At 33.7% G+C, this 20,537-nt stretch overlaps 1 protein-coding gene and 1 long non-coding RNA gene across 5 annotated transcripts; one reads left to right on the top strand and one right to left on the bottom strand.

Annotated features, from left to right (window-relative positions):
* Positions 1-750: 750 nt before the first annotated feature.
* On the bottom strand, positions 751-5,587 carry LOC112743774 (uncharacterized). Its single transcript, XR_003172368.3, has 6 exons — positions 3,747-5,587; positions 3,592-3,635; positions 3,299-3,402; positions 2,861-2,971; positions 1,910-2,062; positions 751-1,006 (listed from the first exon to the last, which is right to left on the bottom strand). It is a non-coding gene; the product is annotated as an uncharacterized lncRNA (long non-coding RNA).
* Positions 5,588-7,241: 1,654 nt separating this feature from the next.
* LOC112743773 (uncharacterized) lies at positions 7,242-19,316 on the top strand. Of its 4 annotated transcripts, XM_025793110.3 has the most exons (17): positions 7,260-7,731; positions 7,998-8,118; positions 8,515-8,635; positions 9,033-9,153; positions 9,546-9,666; positions 10,064-10,184; positions 10,581-10,701; positions 11,098-11,218; positions 11,616-11,736; positions 12,135-12,255; positions 16,008-16,737; positions 16,868-17,115; positions 17,200-17,406; positions 17,503-17,595; positions 17,687-17,794; positions 18,565-18,954; positions 19,054-19,316. In XM_025793110.3, the coding sequence occupies exons 11-16, from the start codon at positions 16,716-16,718 to the stop codon at positions 18,952-18,954; spliced, it is 1,068 nt and encodes a 355-aa protein (XP_025648895.1). In that variant the 5' UTR covers positions 7,260-7,731; positions 7,998-8,118; positions 8,515-8,635; positions 9,033-9,153; positions 9,546-9,666; positions 10,064-10,184; positions 10,581-10,701; positions 11,098-11,218; positions 11,616-11,736; positions 12,135-12,255; positions 16,008-16,715; the 3' UTR covers positions 19,054-19,316. The 4 variants fall into 4 exon arrangements, 2 of the variants coding, with proteins under 2 accessions (XP_025648895.1, XP_072070769.1); XR_003813640.2 differs by lacking the exons at positions 16,868-17,115; positions 17,200-17,406; positions 17,503-17,595; ... (1 more) ...; positions 18,565-18,954; positions 19,054-19,316 and adding exons at positions 12,382-14,308; positions 14,402-15,193 and having other exon boundaries at positions 7,243-7,731; positions 16,008-16,713; XR_003813641.2 differs by lacking the exons at positions 11,616-11,736; positions 16,868-17,115; positions 17,200-17,406; ... (2 more) ...; positions 18,565-18,954; positions 19,054-19,316 and adding exons at positions 12,382-14,308; positions 14,402-15,193 and having other exon boundaries at positions 7,242-7,731; positions 16,008-16,713.
* Positions 19,317-20,537: the final 1,221 nt, after the last annotated feature.

Genomic DNA, 20,537 nt, shown 5'->3' with positions numbered 1-20,537 from the left:
AGAAATGTCATGGATTTGGTATCTATCAAGGAGATTACGGGAAGAATGAAGCTGGAAATGTAATTAGAAGAAGGTTCTTTTGCAATAGGACATGGTTGAGGGATGAAAAGCACTACAACAAATTAGATTGGAGGAGATCCCACAGGCCGCACTACCAAAAAAAAAAAAGGTTAAAATGGCGGTTTTTATGGGAATTACGGCGGTTATAACCGCCATTATGACCAAAAACGGCAGTTCCAAGAAACGCTGGTATTCTGGGCGCCATTCTGATTATTACGGCGTTTTTTTACTGTAATAATGGCGGTTTATAACCGCCGTTTTTACCTGAGTTTAATGGCATCCTTCTCGTTTAAAATGGCGGTTTATAACCGCCGTTTTTACCTCAGTTTAAAGGCATCCTTATCGTTTAAAATGGCGTTTCTAACCACCGCTTTTACCTGAGTTTAATGGCATCCTTCTCTTTAAAAATGGTGTTTCTAACCGCCGTTTTTACCTGTATTTAATGGCATCCTTTTCGTTTAAAATGGCATTTCTAAACGCCATTTTTACCAGGGTTTAATGGCATCCTTTTCGTTTAAAATGACATTTTCTAACTGCCATTTTTACCAGGATATAATGGCACCATTTTTGTTTAAAATGGCGTTTTTAGCCGTCGTTTTTACCTAATTGCAATTTTATACTTTTTAAAATGAGATTGAAACTACGTATTTAAAGTGACGTTTTTAGAACTCAAACTTTAAAATCTCATAATAACCAAAAAGCATAACGTTAAAACAAACATCATAACAAGATTTTTAATTCATACATAGTCTCCGAAAATAGAAAATCATAATCCAAAAACAAAGTATCAAAGATAACATTTTTCAATAATTTGTCTTAACATATATCTATAATACTTAATACATAAAATCTTTATCATACAAGATCATGCTTCTTTGTTTCTCGCTCCAGAAGACTTACTTCCTAACTCTCTTGGTGATGGAATCTCACTCTCTTGATCCAATCTCTACAACAAAAATATAATTATGAGCACAATAAAAAAGGATATAAAACTGAATCTGAAACTATTAATATGAAATTATTCAATCAAAAAAGAAAACTCACATACACTAACTATTTGCACAATAAATCCTCTGTTTTTTGGGAATTAGGAAAAGAAAACTCACACTAATTTAACTCTATTTCAACCATCGATCTCTCTCTGTTTTGTCAAATAAATATCCATGTAGCTACCCTCCAAATTATATCTTAACTTAAAACTGCCATATACCACATACACCATCACCACCACCACTTTCACTCTATATATATATACAATCACACAAACTGCACTTTTATACAGTACTACTTGAATTCAGAGCTACTACTTCATTCTACTCTTTATCATAATCATAATGGCCAAGTTAAGTGCTAGAAGCATGAAGAAGAGTGCTACTAGTAACAGTTTCAAGTTTGTGGTGGAGAAACTAATTCATAAGAGTTTGTTAATGAGGAGAAACAACAAGAATAATGTTACTATAATATAAAACAACATGTGTACTACTTACTCTGTGTGTTACTAGCTACTACTTCGATCTAATTTTGGATTAACTTAGCTTCTTTAAAATGTTTCTTAACTTTCTTGCTTGCACCTTTTAATTTGTTATATGTATATCAATTTTTCATAGGAATCAATTAGTCTTTTTCATTATTAGATACAGTTTTTACTTTTCGATATTAATAGATTTATGGAAGATTCACCCTTTAACACAGTTTTTTATTTCTTTAAAGCAGGAAACAAATCTATGCTGTGAACAGGTATTCTAATGCTATGTGAACAAAATATCTGAAACAAACAAGTAACTGCATTAGTACTAAATCATAGTACCAGCAATATGTACTGTATCTGTAATTAAAACAGTAACCATACCTTGTGGATTTAGGAGGAACATTCGATATTGAGAGTTTATTAATGTCGCTCACTACCAATTCTTTTCGTAAGAAAAATAATGTCCCACTTGACACATTTACTGGAATCAAAATCAGGAGTGCCACCACAGTCACTAGAACAAAAATCTTTATGCTGCAAATATAAGAAAAAATAAGCAAGATTGAGAATAAGCATGTGGCACAGTAAAATAATTTGAATAACAAAGTTAATTTAAAAATAAAAGTAGCTGCTTCTACTAATTTTCATGATGTGCAAAAAAAGATACACTCCTTCTGCATATTGATAATTCATTTTTGTGTAATTTATATCTATACAAACTAATTTAATATAAAGTTATGTGGAGTAACTATACTAATTCTGAAATTCCTAGGACTGTGTAAATATAATTGTTCACTGTCATTGAGTAGAACAATACCATTTGGATTTTTTGTTTTCTTTTTTTTTAAAATTTATTTCTTGCTTGATAATCAGTTGCATATCTGAAGTTCTGAACAAAAAATTGTAACAAGAAGAAGTATCTATTGGAAGTTGGAAACATCATCCAATATGTGCAAGATTAACATAGTAAAATAAAATTAATTAGGAATATAATTATAAAGCTATAGATGCAGGATAATGTAACAGTTTCCAAATACACCTCTGATTAACCACCAGTGAACACTAGAATGCTAATGTTACATTGTCATAAGGGTAAAACAGAAATTTATAACGGTTCAACAACATGACTAAGAAGATAAGATTGACTTGGTCGTATAATTAATTAACTAGACATTACCAACACATAATTATTAATAATTCATATCTAAACTTTCAATCTTTATAAGGAACGGCCAAAAGACTTAAAAGTAAAGAAATCTAATTGGCATGTATACATTGGCTATACTAACTAATTTTCTGAAAGAAAAAAATGTTATATAGACTAAAGCTTACTTTTGATAATGAGACCTTTTTATCTGAGATTTAAGTTCAAAAGCATGTCATTTGAGGAGTTCCAAGTATAGCCTATATACTACAGATTGGAGATTTCTACAAGGAAGAACCCTGCCAAAAAGAATAAAGATATCAACATCACATATGAAAACACTACTAAACTCTGAGTGAATGAGAACAGTAGCAGAAATCAGATACAGGGTAAGCAATTTTCTTAACAAAATTAAATTTGATAGCTAAATTAAATTCAAAGCATTTGAAATTTTGAACACAAAAATTAATATTAGAAATCAATATATGACAACAACAGTAACAACCATCAAATTTTATTCCATCTTAATAAGCAACAACTTAAAGAAAAAGACTAAATAAAGAAAATCTCTGATAATAAGCAGTGAACAAATGGAGAAAACAATAAAAAGGAGTAAATAAAAATACCTATTGAAATCTAGGTTCAAATCAATACTGCAGTTAGCATCAAGTTACTTCTGATCTAAGATCCCAATTCACAGTCCATATCCAAATCCTCCACTCCACCAGCCCTTAAATTACATGATATAGCAAAGAAAGAGTAATAATTAATGTAGAAATTTGAACTGCATTTGTGACAGGAACATAGAGACTAGTAATTATTATTATCAACTCAAGTTAATTAGTTCTATAAAGATTTAAGCTATAATTTAAGCTATAATTTACAAATCAAAGCTGGAAAAAGAAGAAATAGCACTCACATATATGAAGCTATTCTCCTGCGCTAGGTTTCCATCATCAGACACTGTACTTATCAAAATTCACATCACATTTTCACCGTTACAACAAATTTTCGAGTGAGAAGCGAACCTAGAGAGAGAGAGAGAGAGAGAGAGAGAGAGAGAGAGAGAAGTACCATCAATGGAAGGAAAGGGAGAACAAAAGGGAGGCACTGAGGATTTTGGCAGAGAAGAAGGACAGCAAGAAGCTAGAGGAGACATCACCAGCGGAGATCGTCGCCGGAGGAGGAGATGCCGCCGGAGGAGATCGTCAAGGAACGCATAGAATCAGAGATTGCCACACAATGGAAGCAGTAGTGTATGCACGCATCTTCAGCAACGACCTAGTGTTTCTGAAATTAGGGTTGGAATGAATTGGGCTTTTATATATATGGGAGATACGGTGGGTTAGAACCGCTGTAATGACCCAAATCGCCACCAAGGACAAATCACTTAACGGCAGCAATAAAAAACACCACAATATCCAAATATTATAGCAGGTTTTCAAAACCACCATAATATAAATGCCATTTTAAACTCTTTTTTTTGTAGTGCCAGAGACACGGACGAATTGTCAAGCCCTGTTGTCTATATACTTGGATAAAGGTAGTTTAATTTGGAAGGTTCAAAAAGTTATACTCGAACATAACCATGAGTTGACACCTAAGGGGATGATCCATATGATTCCGAAATTTCGGGGGATCTCTGGTTCTGCAAAGGCTCGCATTGGATGGAATGCATGCCTATAGATTGCCAACAACAAAGATATTAGGGTACATGGCTGGGATTCCCGACGGGTATTCTTTGTTAGGCTTCACCAAAAAAGGACATGTGCAACTACATCAAACTACATCGATCGCACAAAGCATGCAAAGGTTGTTAATGGTGACACAAATGCTACGATAATTTATTTGTAGGGTAAGGCAGCATCCGATCCAATGTCAATGGCATGGTATAACTTAATATAGGATGGTATGTTGGCAAACTTGTTTTGGGATAATGTAGCAAACAGAGTTGACTTTCAACACTTTGGGGATGTTGTTGCATTTGATTCAACTTATAAGAAGAACAAGTACAACATGCTACTTGTCATTTTTTCAGGTGCCAACAATCACAAGCAAACAACAATTTTTGGATTTGGGTTGGTGTTGAACGAGACAATTGCCTCATTCAAATGGATGTTAGACAATCTATTAAAGGTGATGTCATAAAATTCCCTCCATTGTGGTTACTGATGGGGATGAGTTGATGATTGCAGTAGTTCGGGCAATATTTTCTGAAGTCACCCATCGGCTGTGTGCATGGCAGTTGCAGAAGAACTCTGGCTTTGTGTTTTGCTTCTTTCGGAGTGCTCCTTTTCTAAACTCACCTCATCATCAGGTTTCTGGGTTTGGTCCTTTGCTTCTATTGCTAGCGATGGCCTTCTGCCTCCTTTGACTGCATTAACAAACAACTGTTGAGGGTGGTTGGTTGCTAGTGCTTCCTCCTGCTCTCCCACCATCCAATCTTCCTCCCTTGAAACCAACAACTCTTCTCCTGTAAACTCACATCCGTCACTTCTTGTTCTGACTTTTTTAACATTTTATTGCACTTGATTATCCTTTTTTTTAGTGAACTTCCTAAGTTCATGAGACCGTGAATGTTCTCCACAGACGAAACCGCCCCTTATGACGGTGGCTGAGGTAAGGTATTTCACAAAGAAAGGAGAGATTTCATTCTTTTTGCACAAGTTGATGGAGATAGAGATATTCTAGTGAGTATTAAAAAGTTTCTTTAATTGTTAAAATTTACATGGCACAAAAATTTTCACACGCATATTCATTTTATCTAGAATTGGGCCAGCAAAATAGATTCGCACCCAATTCGGAGGAGGCGCCCACGAAAAAATACCTCCAAGGGTTGCGAAGGAAACTCCATTCCCCGTGACTCTATAGTCTATATTTTGTGGGCACCAAGGCCGATTTGAGCCAAGTTCATGTCGTGGGCACTAGAAGGGAAATGAGAGCTCATTTTGTAGGCTTAAATCGGTCATTTCACATGCTTAGAGATCTCTATTTCATGGGTGCCTCTTATGAATTGGGATGCAAACTCATTTTTTCACTGGCCCAATACATTAACTAATATAGGCATATGTTGTAGGTAATGAATATTTTGAAAATTAAAGAATCTTTGTTTTAGTTATTTAATAATTTAAATAAAAAACCTTTTATTCTTGCAAATAATGAAAAAAAGTGATATATTGTTTTTATTTTTTTCTAAATGATGGAAAGGTAAGAATTTATGCTGGGTAGTTATTGTATGAGATGTGCATGAAAGCGGATAAATTTGGAATATTTATTAAGAAATGAAATTAATTTCATGTGATGTTTTTTTTTTTTTTTTTTTGTAACGTTGGATAAAATAAGGGCTTGGTTAAAAGCTTTTTATACTACAAAAATTTGATTTAAAAATATTTAAATTATAAAAATCTAATTAAAAATAAAAAACCTATAAATACTAATAAAATAATTATTTCTATATTTTACACATTCAAAAAATAATATCTCTAAATATAATTCTACCAGAAATGTCATATCCACTCACAGGGACAAAGGTAATATACTTTAAACTAAAATTTAAATTAAAATTAAAAAATAATTATATAAAAATTTAATTGTTACCCACATGCATCAACAATATAATGGAAAAGTATATGGAACCAACTTCTAATCAGTCAAAAATGGAACAACTTAATTAATTATAATTAGTTTTATTAATTTATAATTTAAAATATTTTTTAAATTATTGTTAACCACATTCAAATTTGAATAGGAGATACGCTAGTGATATTCCAGGAGAAAATCACAGAACAGACCCAGTGAACCTTCAGTCTCACTATCCTCCTTTCCTCTCCAACTAGCGCCGTCCTCCTTTTCTCTCCCCCAAAAAGCATAGCCGCCTACCTCCTCCACTGTCTTCACCCAATAACTCAAGTTGTGTCGCCGTCGTCACTCCTCTACCGTACTTGATCGCATCATATACCTATGTTCATTTTCAACAGTGAAGGTTATTTTGTATTTATTCAACCTTGTTCTCTTCACATATTTACAGAAATTGTTTGCTTGAAACTAGCTAGAAGATACACCATTGTAGATAGGTTGAAATATGAAAGACTATGGCATTTCCATGGCGAGTGAAGGTTTCAAGCAGTCGAAATAATCTACCATAGTTTCAAGTGAATGAAGATTTGAGATCATAAACAATTATAAAAATATAGAAAAATATTCATTTAATATGAAAAAAAAATCCTCACTACAACATTTTTGGCCTAAGGTAACCCTTATTCGAAGTAACATTTAACAAAAGTTGCTTTAGATAGGCAAAGACAACATTTTTGACATGTTACCTTTGAATAAGGCTAAGATAACTAAATTTTTGGCCACCCACAAAAATTGTTGTCTTTGATATCTAAAACAACACTCAATAAATGTTACAATATAAAATATTTAAGACAACATTTTTAAATAAAAATACAACATTTTATAAAAGTTATAAAAAAATTAAATGAATAACATTTATAAAAAGTTGCCTAAAATTATTCACAGTTACAAATTTTAGAGGGAAACTTTTCATATTCCCACCAATTATTTTCCAATCAAAGAACTTAAAAAAAAAGGGAAAGAAAAGACACAATGCTCTTCATCAGTTCATCACTTCATTCCTTCATCACTTAGCTTCCTCATTTCATCAGATACTGTAACCTAACATTATCACACAGACGGCCACACCACCGATCGCGGCTCTCCTCCTCATCGACCGCAACTCTCAATCGCAGTGTTGTCCACTCCAAACGGCGACGGCGCGGTTCTCCCTTTCACGGTCGTCGGAACGTTGCTCTCATCCACGGGCTCCTGCGCGGTGCTCTCCTCCACGGGTGTCGGCGCGGTGCTCTCCTCCACGGGCATCGGCGCAGTGCTGTCCTCTATGCACGCTTCTCCACGGCTCCCCCTCTTCCTATCTAGGCTCCACGTACAGGGTCTTGTTCGAGAAACCCCTCTCCTTCTCCCGTTTCCACTTCTTCCCCTATCTCGCCTTCTCCTCTTTGCAAGGGCTGTAACCCCCCTCCTCCTCCTCTGCTTATTAGTAAGAAAGCTTCTTAATTTTACTATGGAATGAATATTCTGAATGCATTGATTGTGAATGAAGAATTGGGACTGTTCTGAATTTTAGTAATGTAAATCGAATTTCTGAATGAATGTCTTTTTGGGGCTTCTCAATAATTCTGAATTTAGGGGTTTGCTTTCAATTTTTCTGAAGTTTTCATGTGGATCAACATCTTCCTTGTGCTTTTTCATTTCTGACTTTTGACCCTGGTTAAACAAATTCCCACTATTATATTTTTATTGCAGCTTCTATTCTAAAAGCTGTGTTAAGGTACGGAAAGAAGCAGTTTGCGGTTGATGAGACCAGGCGTGATACTTAGAATTGTCCAGTGCCTTCATGCAATGAACCACCAGTATTGACTACTTGGTATGAACTTTTCTTATTGCTTTTTCTCTTTTTCTTATCTTCGTGAACTAGATAAAACAAAATTGGAAGCATATATCAAGTATAGAGTCATCTTTTGCTTCTTACTTAGATTTTTTTCAACATCAGGTTGGTAATAAAGCTTCTTAATTTTACTATGGAATGAATATTCTGAATGCATTGATTGTGAATGAAGAATTGGGACTGTTCTGAATTTTAGTAATGTAAATCGAATTTCTGAATGAATGTCTTTTTGGGGCTTCTCAATAATTCTGAATTTAGGGGTTTGCTTTCAATTTTTCTGAAGTTTTCATGTGGATCAACATCTTCCTTGTGCTTTTTCATTTCTGACTTTTGACCCTGGTTAAACAAATTCCCACTATTATATTTTTATTGCAGCTTCTATTCTAAAAGCTGTGTTAAGGTACGGAAAGAAGCAGTTTGCGGTTGATGAGACCAGGCGTGATACTTAGAATTGTCCAGTGCCTTCATGCAATGAACCACCAGTATTGACTACTTGGTATGAACTTTTCTTATTTCTTTTTCTCTTTTTCTTATCTTCGTGAACTAGATAAAACAAAATTGGAAGCATATATCAAGTATAGAGTCATCTTTTGCTTCTTACTTAGATTTTTTTCAACATCAGGTTGGTAATAAAGCTTCTTAATTTTACTATGGAATGAATATTCTGAATGCATTGATTGTGAATGAAGAATTGGGACTGTTCTGAATTTTAGTAATGTAAATCGAATTTCTGAATGCATGTCTTTTTGGGGCTTCTCAATAATTCTGAATTTAGGGGTTTGCTTTCAATTTTTCTGAAGTTTTCATGTGGATCAACATCTTCCTTGTGCTTTTTCATTTCTGAATTTTTGACCCTGGTTAAACAAATTCCCACTATTATATTTTTATTGCAGCTTCAATTCTAAAAGATGTGTTAAGGTACGGAAAGAAGCAGTTTGCGGTTGATGAGACCAGGCGTGATACTTAGAATTGTCCAGTGCCTTCATGCAATGAACCACCAGTATTGACTACTTGGTATGAACTTTTCTTATTACTTTTTCTCTTTTTCTTATCTTTGTGAATTAGATAAAACAAAATTGGAAGCATATATCAAGTATAGAGTCATCTTTTGATTCTTAGATATTTTTCAACATCAGGTTGGTAAGAAAGCTTCTTAATTTTACTATGGAATGAATATTTTGAATGCATTGATTGTGAATGAAGAATTGGGACTGTTCTGAATTTTAGTATGTAAATCGAATTTCTGAATGCATGTCTTTTTGGGGCTTCTCAATAATTCTGAATTTAGGAGTTTGCTTTCAATTTTTCTGAAGTTTTCATGTAGATCAACATCTTCCTAGTGCTTTTTCAGTTCCATCTTTTTGACCCTGGTTAAACAAATTCCCACTATTATATTTTTATTGTAGCTTCTATTCTAAAAGCTGTGTTAAGGTACGGAAAGAAGCAGTTTGCGGTTGATGAGACCAGGCGTGATACTTAGAATTGTCCAGTGCCTTCATGCAATGAACCACCAGTATTGACTACTTGGTATGAACTTTTCTTATTTCTTTTTCTCTTTTTCTTATCTTCGTGAACTAGATAAAACAAAATTGGAAGCATATATCAAGTATAGAGTCATCTTTTGCTTCTTACTTAGATTTTTTTTCAACATCAGGTTGGTAAGAAAGCTTCTTAATTTTACTATGGAATGAATATTTTGAATGCATTGATTGTGAATGAAGAATTGGGACTGTTCTGAATTTTAGTATGTAAATCGAATTTCTGAATGCATGTCTTTTTGTGGCTTCTCAATAATTCTGAATTTAGGGGTTTGCTTTCAATTTTTCTGAAGTTTTTATGTGGATCAACATCTTCCTAGTGCTTTTTCAGTTCCATCTTTTTGACCCTGGTTAAACAAATTCCCACTATTATATTTTTATTGCAGCTTCTATTCTAAAAGCTGTGTTAAGGTACGGAAAGAAGCAGTTTGCGGTTGATGAGACCAGGCGTGATACTTAGAATTGTCCAGTGCCTTCATGCAATGAACCACCAGTATTGACTACTTGGTATGAACTTTTCTTATTGCTTTTTCTCTTTTTCTTATCTTCATGAACTAGATAAAACAAAATTGGAAGCATATATCAAGTATAGAGTCATCTTTTGCTTCTTACTTAGATTTTTTTAACATGAGGTTGGTAAAAAAACTTCTTAATTTTACTATGGAATGAATATTCTGAATGCATTGATTGTGAATGAAGAATTGGGACTGTTTTGAATTTTAGTAATGTAAATCGAATTTCTGAATGCATGTCTTTTTGGGGCTTCTCAATAATTCTGAATTTAGGGGTTTGCTTTCAATTTTTCTGAAGTTTTCATGTGGATCAACATCTTCCTTATGCTTTTTCATTTCTGAATTTTTGACCCTGGTTAAACAAATTCCCACTATTATATTTTTATTGCAGCTTCTATTCTAAAAGCTGTGTTAAGGTACGGAAAGAAGCAGTTTGCGGTTGATGAGACCAGGCGTGATACTTAGAATTGTCCAGTGCCTTCATGCAATGAACCACCAGTATTGACTACTTGGTATGAACTTTTCTTATTGCTTTTTCTCTTTTTCTTATCTTCATGAACTAGATAAAACAAAATTGGAAGCATATATCAAGTATAGAGTCATCTTTTGCTTCTTACTTAGATTTTTTTAACATCAGGTTGGTAAGAAAACTTCTTAATTTTACTATGGAATGAATATTCTGAATGCATTGATTGTGAATGAAGAATTGGGACTGTTTTGAATTTTAGTAATGTAAATCGAATTTCTGAATGCATGTCTTTTTGGGGCTTCTCAATAATTCTGAATTTAGGGGTTTGCTTTCAATTTTTCTGAAGTTTTCATGTGGATCAACATCTTCCTTATGCTTTTTCATTTCTGAATTTTTGACCCTGGTTAAACAAATTCCCACTATTATATTTTTATTGCAGCTTCTATTCTAAAAGCTGTGTTAAGGTACGGAAAGAAGCAGTTTGCGGTTGATGAGACCAGGCGTGATACTTAGAATTGTCCAGTGCCTTCATGCAATGAACCACCAGTATTGACTACTTGGTATGAACTTTTCTTATTGCTTTTTCTCTTTTTCTTATCTTCGTGAACTAGATAAAATAAAATTGGAAGCATATATCAAGTATAGAGTCATCTTTTGCTTCTTACTTAGATTTTTTTCAACATCAGGTTGGTAAGAAAGCTTCTTAATTTTACTATGGAATGAATATTCTGAATGCATTGATTGTGAATGAAGAATTGGGACTGTTCTGAATTTTAGTAATGTAAATCGAATTTCTGAATGCATGTCTTTTTGGGGCTTCTCAATAATTCTGAATTTAGGGGTTTGCTTTCAATTTTTCTGAAGTTTTCATGTGGATCAACATCTTCCTTGTGCGTTTTCATTTCTGAATTTTTGACCATGGTTAAACAAATTCCCACTATTATATTTTTATTGCAGCTTCTATTCTAAAAGCTGTGTTAAGGTACGGAAAGAAGCAGTTTGCGGTTGATGAGATCAGGCATGATACTTAGAATTGTCCAGTGCCTTCATGCAATGAACCACCTGTATTGACTACTTGGTATGAACTTTTCTTATTGCTTTTTCTCTTTTTCTTATCTTTGTGAACTAGATAAAACAAAATTGGAAGCATATATCAAGTATAGAGTCATCTTTTGCTTCTTACTTAGATTTTTTTCAACATCGGGTTGGTAAGAAAGCTTCTTAATTTTACTATGGAATGAATATTTTGAATGCATTGATTGTGAATGAAGAATTGGGACTGTTCTGAATTTTAGTATGTAAATCGAATTTCTGAATGCATGTCTTTTTGGGGCTTCTCAATAATTCTGAATTTAGGGGTTTGCTTTCAATTTTTTTCTGAAGTTTTCATGTGGATCAACATCTTCCTAGTGCTTTTTCAGTTCCATCTTTTTGACCCTGGTTAAACAAATTCCCACTATTATATTTTTATTGCAGCTTCTATTCTAAAAGCTGTGTTAAGGTACGGAAAGAAGCAGTTTGCGGTTGATGAGACCAGGCGTGGTACTTAGAATTGTCCAGTGCCTTCATGCAATGAACCACCAGTATTGACTACTTGGTATGAACTTTTCTTATTGCTTTTTCTCTTTTTCTTATCTTCGTGAACTAGATAAAACAAAATTGAAAGCATATATCAAGTATAGAGTCATCTTTTGCTTCTTACTTAGATTTTTTTCAACATCAGGTTGGTAAGGAAGCTTCTTAATTTTACTATGGAATGAATATTCTGAATGCATTGATTGTGAATAAAGAATTGGGACTGTGCATCCTGTAGTTGAAGCTGATGTTTTGCCTTCAAAAAAATATCACAATATTCCTGTGAAGACGTTGCGACACTTTCCCCTAATTCCCAGGCTTCAAAGACTATTCATGTGCTCAGCAACAGCTAAAAGCATGAGGTGGCATGACGAAGAACGCAGAAAAGATGAGAAGTTAAGGCATCCCGCTGATGGGCAGTCATGGAAGGACTTTGACAATCGTCATACAAATTTTGCTCTCGATCCCCGTAATGTGAGACTTGGCTTGTCAAGTGACGGATTCAATCCATATCGAACCATGAGCATATCTCATAGCACGTGGCCTGTTGTTTTAATGGCTTATAATTTGCCGCCATGGATGTCTATGAAACAGGAATACTTTATGTTGTCGTTGCTAATCCCTGGACCAAAGTCACAAGGAAATGATATAGACATTTACTTGCAACCTTTGATCGAGGAGTTAAAGGAGTTGTGGGAGGTTGGGGTGGAAACATATGATGCATCAAAAAATGAAACCTTCCAAATGTATGCAGCTCTTATGTGGACAATTAGTGATTTTTCGGCTTACGCAATACTATCTAGTTGGAGTACAAAAGGGAAGCTAGCTTGCCCTTGTTGTAACCATGGGACTTGTTCTAACTATCTTAAATATAGTCGCAAGACATGCTATATGGGTCATCGTGCCTTTTTGCCTGAGGATCATCCATGGAGAGCTAATAAGAGATCTTTCAATGGAAAAGTAGAATATAGGCAAGCTCCACCATTATTGTCGGGTACTGAAGCTTTAAGTCAGTTGGAGTATGTGGATAATTCATTTGGGAATCTAAAACCAAAGAAAGATGGTCCATGGAAGAAGAGGTCAATATTCTTTGATTTACCTTATTGGCAGTATAACACATCACGACACAATTTAGATGTGATGCACATAGAAAAGAACATAGTTGATAGTATTCTTGGAACTCTCTTGGATATTTCTGGCAAGACAAAAGATCACACAAATGCTCGATATGACTTGCAAGAAATGGGCATTCGAAAAAACCTTCACCCCAAGAAAACAAATGGTAGGAAAAAGGTGAAGCTGGCAAAGGCATGCTACTCAATGACCAATGCTGAAAAGTCAATTTTTTGTGACGTCTTGAAGACAGCAAAGTTGCCAGATGGCTCTGCTTCAAATATTTCTCGGTGTGTGAACCTTTTGGAGAGAAGAATATCTGGTTATAAGACTCATGATGCTCATTTCATGCTTCACTATTTGTTACAAATTCCTATCAAAGGAATACTTCCAGATCAAGTTGCAGTTCCTCTTATTCGACTTAGCTCATTTTTTCGTCAATTGTGTCAAAAGTCTATCACATTACAAGAGATAGATCAATTAGAAGAGGATATTGTCACAATATTATGCCAATTAGAGAGGATCTTTCCTCCTTCTTTCTTCGACATAATGATTCATTTGCCTATTCATTTGGCTAATGAAGTGAGATTGGGAGGTCCAGTTCAATTTCGGTGGATGTATCCTCCCGAAAGATACATGTGTACTTTGAAGTCCTATGTTCGAAACAGAAGTCGTCCTGAAGGATCTATTGCAGAGGCATATTTGGTTGAAGAATGTTTGACATTTTGCTCGCGTTACTTACATTCTGGTGTCCAAACAAAATTGAATAGACAACCCAGAAATAATGATGAACCTAATAATTCTATGATGGAAACTACAGATGCATTTTCGAATCTATTTCCAAAAAGAGGTGTTCCTTTGGGTGCAAAGAAAGGTGAACCTTTTCTCCTTGACGATAAGTCTCGAGAGCAAGTTCATAGCTACATATTATTGAATTGTCACAAAATAGACGACTATGTTAGGTAAATCATACTAATTCTACTATATTTTGGTATTTTAATTAGAAATTGATAGGTCTGTTTTATACTTACAAATATTATACTTTTGAGTTTTAGTGAGCATGAGACTTATCAACAAGGAACACGATGGATGAGAGCTAAAAACCATAGCAAAAACTTTCCTTCATGGTTTAAAACACGTGCTTTACGGCATGATGTTCCCAATTGGATAAAAGAGCTATCTAGAGGACCAACCCAATGTACAAAAAGATATTCTGGTTATTTTATCAACGGATATAGATTTCACACTAGGCAACGTGAGGTAAGACGCAAGACACAAAATAGTGGTGTTACTTTAGTAGCATTAACGACAAGCTTTGCAAGCACAAAGGATGCAAATCCAATTCATGAAAACGTTTCTTATTATGGTAGAGTGAATGATATCATTGAGTTGGACTACTATGGAAATTTTAAGGTTACATTGTTCAAATGTGATTGGTATGAGGCTAGGGAGGATGCTTATGGCTCGACATATGTGCATTTTAACAAAAAGTGCTATCAGGAAGAGCCTTTTGTATTGGCATGTCAAGTGCACCAATGCTTCTATGTGCCAGATGCATTTGATAAAAATAAACATTATGTAATGAAGACTGTTCCAAGGGACCTATTTAGCATAAGTGATCAAGTTGCCATTGATGCTGAAGATACTTATGAAAATGAGCCATTTGATAATTCGACGGTTCCTTCTATACCTAATGATGATGGTGAAGTAGACTTGGTAAGGAATGATTTGAATGAAGTTCTGGTCGATGTCGCAAAAGAAGTCTATTTTTCCCAAGAGTATAACACATGATCGGATGAAGAATATGATTCCGAAGACTTTTGAGTGACTTGTTTCCCTCTTTTATGGTATATAAGTCAAATTTATCGCTTTATGTTAGCAGTTTTCAACTTGTTTTCCCTCTTTTATGTTCTGATTGTTGCTTCTTAGAATTTTCTAAATTTTTCTGCATCTTGATTATGAGTTTGTGTGGGACATATTTTTCTGCATTTTGAATTTTTCTGCATTTTTCTGCCTTTTGAGTGAAGAATATGATTCTGAATACTTTTTGAGTGACTTGTTTCCCTCTTTTATGGTATATAAGTCAGATTTATCGCTTTATGTTAGTAGTTTTCAACTTGTTTTCCCTCTTTTATGTTCTGATTGTTGCTTCTTAGAATTTTCTGAATTTTTCTGCATCTTGATTATGAGTTTGTGTGGGACATATTTTTCTGCATTTTAATTTTTTCTGCATTTTTTTGCCTTTTGAGTGAAGAATATGATTCTGAAGACTTTTTGAGTGACTTGTTTCCCTCTTTTATGGTATATAAGTCAGATTTATCGCTTTATGTTAGCAGTTTTCAACTTGTTTTCCCTCTTTTATGTTCTGATTGGTGCTTCTTAGAATTTTCTGAATTTTTCTGCATCTTGATTATGAGTATGTGTGGGACATATTTTTCTGCATTTTGAATTTTTCTGCATTTTGAATTTTTTCTGTATTTTTCTGCCTTATGAGTATGTGTGGGACATATTTTTCTGCCTTTTCTGAATTTTTCTGCATTTTTCCTCTTTTGCTGAATATTGTGATACAGAATTTGGTAATTATTTGTTATGGTTTACCTCTTCCCCTTATTAGATGCATATGCAATTGTATTTTATGGCTGTTTTAATATTTTTATACAGCAACTTAATGGAAAATGGAGCAACTTCAAAGAGGAAAAGACTGGTAAAAAAGTATCAAGCTCATGCAAAAGTTAAGGAATTTAAAATGAAGGAAGTATCTTCTGCTGCGAAACTAGTTCGGAATTTTATAACCAAAGGTGATAAAGGAAGTAATCAAGCCAAAATAGCACAACAGCCTAAGAGAAAAATTTCAGAAATTGGAGACAAATATAGTAGGGAGAATTCAATGGAAGGGAGAAATAAAACACTTGTAGACAATGTTATGAACCGGTCTTTGAGGTCTTCCCATAACCAAGTGAGGAGTAATGTTCAACTAGAAGAACAACCAATTTCTAAGAAGATGAAGAGCAAGGCAAAGTGTCCAACAATGGCTCTTGATGCCTTTTTGCATACAGAAGGAGTAGAAGTGGAAAGAGAAGAGGAAGATGACTTTGAGTCAATTGGTGAGGATGCTGGAGCTACTGAAAAAGAACCAGCTAACTTGACAAACTTAAAAAATAACTTAAAGCGTCCAGCCATGACTCTTGATGCTTTTTTGGGTGACCAAGGAATTCATGTGGAAAGAGAAGAGGAACATAATGAAGTTCCAACTACTGAGGATGCTAGATCTAGGCCATCCCCGAATAATGGAGAAAATGTTCATATCCCCTCTAAGATTATATTGGTGAACATGAAAGTGACAATTTTGATGTAGAAGGAGATCAAGTTATGGAAGAGGCTCATGTAGAAGGTGATGTAATTTAGTTTGTTGCTATTTGTTTTACATTTTCTTTTTATCTATGAGCATGGGGCTGCCCTTTTCAAACCTTTCACGGCTGTCTTTGGTTTTAATTTGTACTATTTCTCAATTTTTAATTTAGATACTTTAAAGGTTAAAAAGACTCGTGGAAAAACAAGATGCCTAAAGATTTATGCAAGAACTTGGGAAGAAAGGGAGGAAGTGACTTTTGATCAGGGAGCAGCCGTGGGGCCAACAGCTCAAAGAGTGAAGGATTTAACTAATTTTATTGGAACAATGGGAAGGAATAATGATTTTATTACCTTGATGTACACTAATTGGAAAGCTGTGCCTAAGCAAATCAAAAAGCGCATTTGGAAGTATATTAATGTAAGCTCCATTTATCTTTATGTTTATGCCATATGTTAATAATCTTTTTATGCATATGATATGATGAAATTGATGTGTTTGTAGTCAAAGTTCATTCTTCCAAAATCTTCAAAGTTATGGGTGATGACTGGTGTTCAAGGAGCATGGAAGCGTTACAAAACAAGAATAAAAAAGAAGCATTTTGAACCATATTCTAGAAATATTGAGGATATGTTGGTGAATCGTCCTTTGGAAATTCCAGAAATACAATTTCGGAAGCTAATTGCATATTGGAGTATTCCAACTGTCAAAGTGAGCTAGAGGATTTCAATTATTATTATTTGATATGATCAAGTATAATTCTTTCAATTTTTATATTTTTTTCATCATTGTTTATTTTAAACACAGGCCATGTGTGTTATAAATTCTGAAAATCGCAAGAAGCAACAATGGAGGCATAAAATGGGCCCAATTAATTTTGCAAGAGTGCGTGTTGATTTGGTAAGGTCACATTTAAGTTAAAATTCTGTACTTGTTACTTCTCCCTAATTTTAGTATGTTATAACTTTGTAATTGTTATCTTGATCTGTAGCGTGAGAAAAAAGAGAACAAAGAGGAACCAAATCAAGCTGAAATGTTTGTTGCAATTCGGAATGGACTAAAAGGGAAAACACTTGATGTAGAAACACAAGCTGTTATTGTAAGTTCCTCTATAATTTTCTTGTTTTAGTTGTTGTTTTATGACTGTCATGGATGCTATTTTTTTTGCTGTTTTATGGCTATCGTGATTATTGTTATGGTATCTATTTTGTGGCTGTTTCATGGCTGTTTCATGGACTGTTTCATGGCTGATTTAGTTGCTGTTTTATGGCTATTTTATGCATATTTTATGGCTGTCATGGCAGCTATTTTATGACTGGTTTATGGCTATCATGGTTGTTGTTTTAGTATCTACTTTATGGCTGTTTTGTGGTTGTCATGGTTGCTGACTTGCTGCTTTCTATGTTTTGTGGTATCTATTTTGTGGCTATTTCATGGCTGTTTCATGGGCTGTTTCATGGCTGATTTAGCTGCTGTTCTATGGCTATTTTATGTCTGTTTTATGGCTATCGTGGTTGTTGTTTTAGTATCTACTTATGGCTATTTTATGGCTGTCATGGCTCTTATTTTATAGTTGTTTCATGGCTGTTTTATGGCTGATTTATATGCTGTTCTATGGCTATTTTATCCATGTTTTATGGCTATCATGGACTGCTATTTTATGGTTATTTCATGGCTGTTTTATGGCTGATTTAATTGCTGTTCTATGACAATTTACAACCATGTTTTATGGCTATCATGGACTGCTGTTTTATGGATCTTTTATGGCTATTTTGGATTGCTGTCCCTATTAGTTATCAATAGGTTTTTGGATTCTTTCATTGAATTTTTATCACTAAAAATAGACATATCATATATTTGTGTGTATAGGATGAACTTGATGATCTCCAAGAAGCTGGAGAAACTCCTACTAATGCATTTCAAAAAGTTTTTGGCAAAGAGAATCCAGGAAGAGTTCGATGTTATGGAAGAACTGTTACAAAAACTTCTCTTAAGAAAAATAAAGAAATAGATGAAATCAAAAAACAAAGTGAAGAGAAGGTAACAGCTTTAAAAACTGAATTAGACGACCATAAGCAACGACTGCAAGGATTGGAAGATATTGTGAAACTTATGTTGCAACAAACTTCTCCTGGTATGAATGTTGATGAAGCACTTTCTCTCTTGCGATCTAAGCAATCGTCTGCAAATAGTGCACAAGATCCAAATTTAGTTCCTCGGCATTCTCCTCCATCGACTCATATACCAAATCATGATTAGGTATATGTATGCTAAATTGTTGTACCACTTGAGTATACATATTATTGTATAGCTGATGTTTTGACTATAATTTTTTTGTTCATTTAAATTTGACTACAGCTTTCTTATTGTTGGAGGAAGTTTTCTGAAGACATAAAGACAATTCTTGCCACAATGGTGAAGCACAAAGTCTTTTTAGTTTTAAGTGGACAACTTAATTTCTTTTTTGTTTAAGTTCATTAGCAGAAAAACATGTATTTTGCTTACTTAGGTTTATTATTTATTTGACTTGGTAACTTATTAGAAAGTATATATGTTAATTGGTACTTGAAAGACCTTTCTATATATATATATATGCAATATATATTATTATCTTATTCAAATGCGGGTGTTATATATTCTTCAAATGTCATATAAATATAACAAAGATAAAAAAATATTATTTTAGACATTAAAAAAGAGAATCTAAGAAAAATTCAATAAGGTGTTGCTTTAGGTATTAAAAAAAGACAACTGTAAATAAACCTACATAAGTGTTGCATTAGGTCTATAAAAAAGGCAACTTAAAAAAATTTGGACAAGTGTTGCTTTAGGTATATGAAAATGTAACTTAAAAAAACCTGGACAAGTGTTGCTTTAGGTATATGAAAATGCAACTTAAAAAAACCTGGACAAGTGTTGCTTTAGGTGGAGGAAAAGGTAACTTAAAAAAACTTGTACAAGTGTTGCTTTAGGTATATGAAAAAGCAACTTAAAAAACTCTGGACAAGTGTTGCTTTATATATTAGAAAATACAACTCGTAAAAAGTGTTGCCATAGCGTTTCATATAAAGCGTTGTGTTTGGGTGCTCTAAGGCAACCCTTTCGCGGAGTTGCTTTATTTGCAGAAAAGGCAACGTTTTTTGAAGGTTGCCAAAAAAAGGGTTCCCTTTAATATACAAAAGCGTTGTCTTAGATCAAAGGTAACGGCCGTATAGCCAACCCCCAAAAAGCGTTGCCTTTGTCGGAAAGTGTTGCCTTTTATCAAAGGCAACACTTTCTCTTATTATAAGCAACATTTTTAAAGGGTTGCCTCAGCCCGAATTTGTTGTAGTGCTTATTGTTTAACAAAAGAAATATTCAGTTATATTTTTACAAAAATAATTAGATATCTATAAAAATTAAAAAAAAATTATGAAATTCTTAAAGAAATCAAAACATTCACATTTGCAATACAAAAAAATTCAAAAAATATATAAAAGAATATCCATTTAGTATAAAAAAAAAACATTCTGATACTTAGTAGAAGAAACATTCTAATACCTAGCATAAACACCATCCATATAAAAGTTTTAGATTCACCCAAAGACATTTGGCTGGTTTTTGGCTAGTACCCTCTTAGTTTTCTAACATTATTGCAATATAATATCATCATTTTTGGGATCAATATATATATATATATATATATATATATATATATATATATATAATAGCGTAATCTAATCAGCTACAATTTACATGTGTGCTAGCCTTCGTTCTAAAATAACATTGTAGCATCTTATAATATATAGTGTCATCTAATTACCTCTTAATATATAATTAAAATGTATTTTGTAAATAAAAAT

This window comes from Arachis hypogaea, chromosome 14, assembly GCF_003086295.3.
Source record: "Arachis hypogaea cultivar Tifrunner chromosome 14, arahy.Tifrunner.gnm2.J5K5, whole genome shotgun sequence".
In the NCBI taxonomy this organism is placed as follows: Eukaryota; Viridiplantae; Streptophyta; class Magnoliopsida; order Fabales; family Fabaceae; genus Arachis; species Arachis hypogaea.
The sequence above is the reverse complement of the archived record's forward strand: the minus strand, read 5'-3'. Positions and strand labels throughout refer to the sequence as shown.

What these genes read in the sequence shown, in the direction of transcription:
- LOC112743773 (XM_025793110.3), top strand. Translation starts at nt 16,716, where the DNA reads ATGGAAGAGGCTCATGTAGAAG. An exon ending in GCATTTGGAAGTATATTAAT is followed by an intron (nt 17,116 to 17,199) that starts GTAAGCTCCATT and finishes ATGTGTTTGTAG; the next exon opens with TCAAAGTTCATTCTTCCAAA. An exon ending in GGAGTATTCCAACTGTCAAA is followed by an intron (nt 17,407 to 17,502) that starts GTGAGCTAGAGG and finishes TTTTAAACACAG; the next exon opens with GCCATGTGTGTTATAAATTC.